Source organism: Melanotaenia boesemani, chromosome 1, assembly GCF_017639745.1.
Source record: "Melanotaenia boesemani isolate fMelBoe1 chromosome 1, fMelBoe1.pri, whole genome shotgun sequence".
NCBI lineage: Eukaryota > Metazoa > Chordata > Actinopteri > Atheriniformes > Melanotaeniidae > Melanotaenia > Melanotaenia boesemani.
In genome coordinates this window covers 34,763,114-34,767,022 of record NC_055682.1, presented here as the reverse complement: position 1 = coordinate 34,767,022, position 3,909 = coordinate 34,763,114, and the positions used below count along the sequence as shown (strand labels likewise).

Here is a 3,909-nt window from a genome sequence, read left to right as displayed (position 1 = left end):
TTTGAAGGCGAGCTTATTGGTGTGGAGTACCTCTACCAGCAAACAGGGAGAGTGCTGCAGGACTGCAAAACAGCAATTGAAGAGTCTGAGACTGCTGAAGTAGAGGTAGATGAAGGCTTCACAGAACCGGAAGAATTTCAGGACTTGACAGTGCCCACATTACAGGCAGAGCAAACACTTGCTCTCGCCTCACAAGCATCTGCAGCTGCTCTTGGTTCCTCAGCAGCCCCAGCTCCTCAGACTACTGCCTCTGTGCCTCCCATTTCCCCCATGACCATTTTCCCCCTGTTACCTGTGAATCTGTCATTCGTTACCTCAACATCAGCATCTGCAACTCCTTCACCTGCTGTGACTCCTCTGCTCTCTCATTCCACAGCAACAGTTTCTGCTGCTAAAGAGTCTGGTGAGTTTTACAGAACTTTTTGTCATTTTTCACTTTGCTAATTGCTACAAATGTGTCAAGATATGTTCTACTCTAAATACTTCTCTTTTTTTTTTATAAAGCATCAGCAGAAACAGATCTGCCTGCACACTCCTCTTCATGTGATGTAAGAAGTCATTTACCTAAAAAAGAAATGTTACAACAATTTGGCTTGCTTGTTATGCATTGCTCTCTTGTCTCATCAGTGCTTCTTTTTTTCCTTTTTTTGGTTTGTAGGATTCAGTTGGCCCTGACAATGTTGAAGGTTATGGAGCAGTGCAGGATTTGGCCGATTTCTTGGTTGGATTAAGAGACCACCATCTTGCACTGACTCAAGAGGAGTGCAGTCAGATCATCGCTCTGTGGCAGGCATTAGGAGATTATGATAAAAGGAAAACTGCGTACCCATCACGTCACCAAACTAGTCTGAGTAAGGGACGATTCCGGGCCACAAAGAAGATCGTGGCTGCAGGTGTGGAGAGCACCAAAAGGTGAGTTAAACTAAGAAAACACAATATCGGGATAATGTAAAAAGTCAAAGATATTGTAAGTCACACATCACTCTAATACTTTTTTTGCACATATAATTGTTTACTACAGGAGTTTCATTGGGAATCACAGTCCTGCACAGTGGCCCGACTGCAACAGAGTGGTTGAGGCTGTTTTTGTGAAGCTGTTTGCCAGATACCCAAGCACTGTCCACTGTGAGGGAACGAAGGTGTCAAGATACACTGTGGTGGTACGCGCTTACAAAAACATCAGGGAGTGCGTCATCACAAATGCCAGGCTGATGAGTGAGACCACAATCCAGCTGCCTGAAGTAAACCCTGCTACAGTTTCACAGTGGTGAGTTTGATTTATATAAATGTACATATTTACGCTTTGCATAGAACTGATTTTGTTGACCACTAATTATGAGACTTTCTTTGAGACGTGATTACATATTCCAGTCTGGGGCCTCAGGAAAATATATGTGAATCACATCAAAAGAAAGATCTCATATTTTTGTGCATTATACTATGTAAAAACTTTGGTTTTCCATATACATTATTTTGTGTTTTTATAGGTACTGCAGGCGGTGCAAGGCACAGGAGCGAGACATTCTTAAACAGGGTATTCCAGCTCAACAAGCACCAATGGCAGCCCCGGCAAAACTTCCAGCTGCCCTGCAGAAAGGACAAACTGTTGCTTTTGGCACTTTGGCTCAGCCTCACCTTTTTGTTCTGCCACCGAACACTGCTGGGCAGGCCCAGCTGAAAGAGAGGCCACAACATCAGGCACCTCCACAGCAATTTGTGTTTATTCAGCGTGCTCCGCCTGCTCCTCTGCCCGTTATGGTACCCCGGCTTCCAGCAATGCCTAAACCGTCAAATATTGCAAACACACCCATTTATATATCCATACCACCATCATCTCCCACACAGTCAACACCGCAAGCTGTTCCTTACACCACTCAGCAGTACAGACGCAGAAAAATGGAGGCAGAGCAAGCAGGCATTTCAAAAAGAAAATACTCAAAAAAGACAGACATAATAGTTTGCAGCAAGTGCCAAAAGGACAGGAAGCCACAGACACATCGGCAGTATTTCGGTAACTGGTACTGTGAAGAGACTGAGACTCAGTCCTATGAGGAGTGGAGGGCTTTACTGGAGAAACGCGAGTATGGCAAAAGAAAAAAAAAATAAAGCAGAAAATGAGGAACACTTAGTACTGCAGTTTCAGTACACAGTACGCTGCAAATCTGCTTTTTGTTTGGTTAATTTGCAGTGCAGTTTAATTTATTATTGTCATGTGGCAAAGACTTATTCATTTAATCCTATTTTATACCTGTTTTAAAGATTGATATTTTTTATTCTATTTAATACTTGTTTTTTGGGGAGATTTATGGGTACTGTTGTTATTCTGATTTCTATTTGTATTGTTTCTGCTCCATTTGTAAATAGTTTTTTCTTTATATTAAAGATATATATATATATATATTTTTTTAAATTCTTTCTTTATTCTCTTTCTTAAAAATGTTTGTGTGTATATATATATATATATATATATATATATATATATACACACACACACACACAGAACAGTGATATGCATCCTGGACTAATACATGATAAATTAAGTAAAATTTGAATAAAAACAAATAATATTAAACAATATTTAAATATAAAAATAAATAGCACTAATGCAATAGGACTAATGTACATGTTTGTAGAAATAAAAAAATGTAGGTCACAAGAATGTGGCATTGCTATTCTTTTTTAATTAATGCAGTAGAGGTTATCTATTCATTTGTTTATTTTTATTTAATAGCAAGATCATTACATTATAAACAAACATTAAAAACACTACAAAGCCATGGTGAAGGGACAAATATTACAAAGTAATATGTTGTGTAAGTACGTGGACAAGTGTGTACACGAATACGTTTTTACATGGGTGTATATATATATATATATATATATGTGTGTGTGTGTGTGTATTTTTCTGGCAGCATCTGGTCATTTTCGCGTATTTGCGGTCTTGCCCTAATGCGGTACGCGAACTCGGGTTTCGTTCCAGCATTCATGGTAGTTTTACCTCGACTAACAGGCTATGTCCTACTCGGCTCCTGCTTCACTACTTGATCAGAACAGAAGACTCCAGCCCCCTGGTGGCCATGAATTGTCGTCACTTCATAACACAAGTGATGAGATGTGTGGGTGTATTGTTGTACAGGTACACTTGAGGTTTCTGCAAAACCCTGCAGGACTGACTGAATCAAAACAATATTCAACTTACTTTTAAAAGAAAAAGATGGACATTATTTCATGACTTCTGTCCACAGCAACTATTTATTGACCGAATGATGGACAACTGTCACTGAACCTGAAATAAATCCACACAAGTAGGTTAATATATCATTTTAATTTGAATTTGATAGAAAACCAACATCTTACCTAGAACTGAAATCCCGTGCTGGATTCTTGTGCATTCAAATATCCTATACAGGACAAAATGATTCGAAGAACATCATGTTCCTAAACTTCTCTTAAGCTCTAAGAAAGAAGATTTAAACATTTTTCGTGCAAATAAAACTTTTCATGAAGCTATGCTGCAAACATGTTCATGAGTACAAGTGATGAGATGTGTGAGTGTATTGTGCAAGCACACTTGACGTGTCTGCAAAACCCTGCAGGACTGACTGAATCTAAACAATTTTCAATTTACTTCTTAAAGAAAAAGATGGACATTATTTCAAGGAGATGGATTGTGAACATTAGAAGGGAAAACTTCATCTCTCACCACACCCGTACCCACAGTCGACACTTTACAACACAGGATGTCAAAAAACTGAAGGAGGGAGGAGGAGGATGAAACCCGGCGCCGTTCCAGTTTTATTTCAATGGAACAACTATTCTCTCGGTGAGAGAACAATTTGTGTGTGGGAACGTACAGCAAGACGAGGAGGTGGAAACTGGAGAAGCCGTTCGTGCCCACGATCACGACTA

At 39.6% G+C, this 3,909-nt stretch overlaps 1 protein-coding gene across 1 annotated transcript; it reads left to right on the top strand.

The window, feature by feature from the left end:
* The first annotated feature begins 270 nt into the window (after positions 1-270).
* Positions 271-2,136, top strand: LOC121651452. Its single transcript, XM_042003716.1, has 5 exons — positions 271-403; positions 505-548; positions 659-912; positions 1,022-1,267; positions 1,488-2,136. Exons 1-5 carry the CDS (start codon positions 271-273, stop codon positions 2,104-2,106), a joined length of 1,296 nt encoding a protein of 431 aa, XP_041859650.1. The 3' UTR covers positions 2,107-2,136.
* The last annotated feature ends 1,773 nt before the right edge of the window (positions 2,137-3,909 follow it).

Excerpts from the sequence above, each read along its gene's own strand:
- LOC121651452 (XM_042003716.1), top strand. The coding sequence starts at position 271 with ATGACCATTTTCCCCCTGTTACCTGTGAATCTGTCATTCGTTACCTCA. Across the intron at positions 549-658 it reads CACACTCCTCTTCATGTGAT|GATTCAGTTGGCCCTGACAA; the intron begins GTAAGAAGTCAT and ends TTTGGTTTGTAG. Across the intron at positions 913-1,021 it reads GGTGTGGAGAGCACCAAAAG|GAGTTTCATTGGGAATCACA; the intron begins GTGAGTTAAACT and ends TGTTTACTACAG.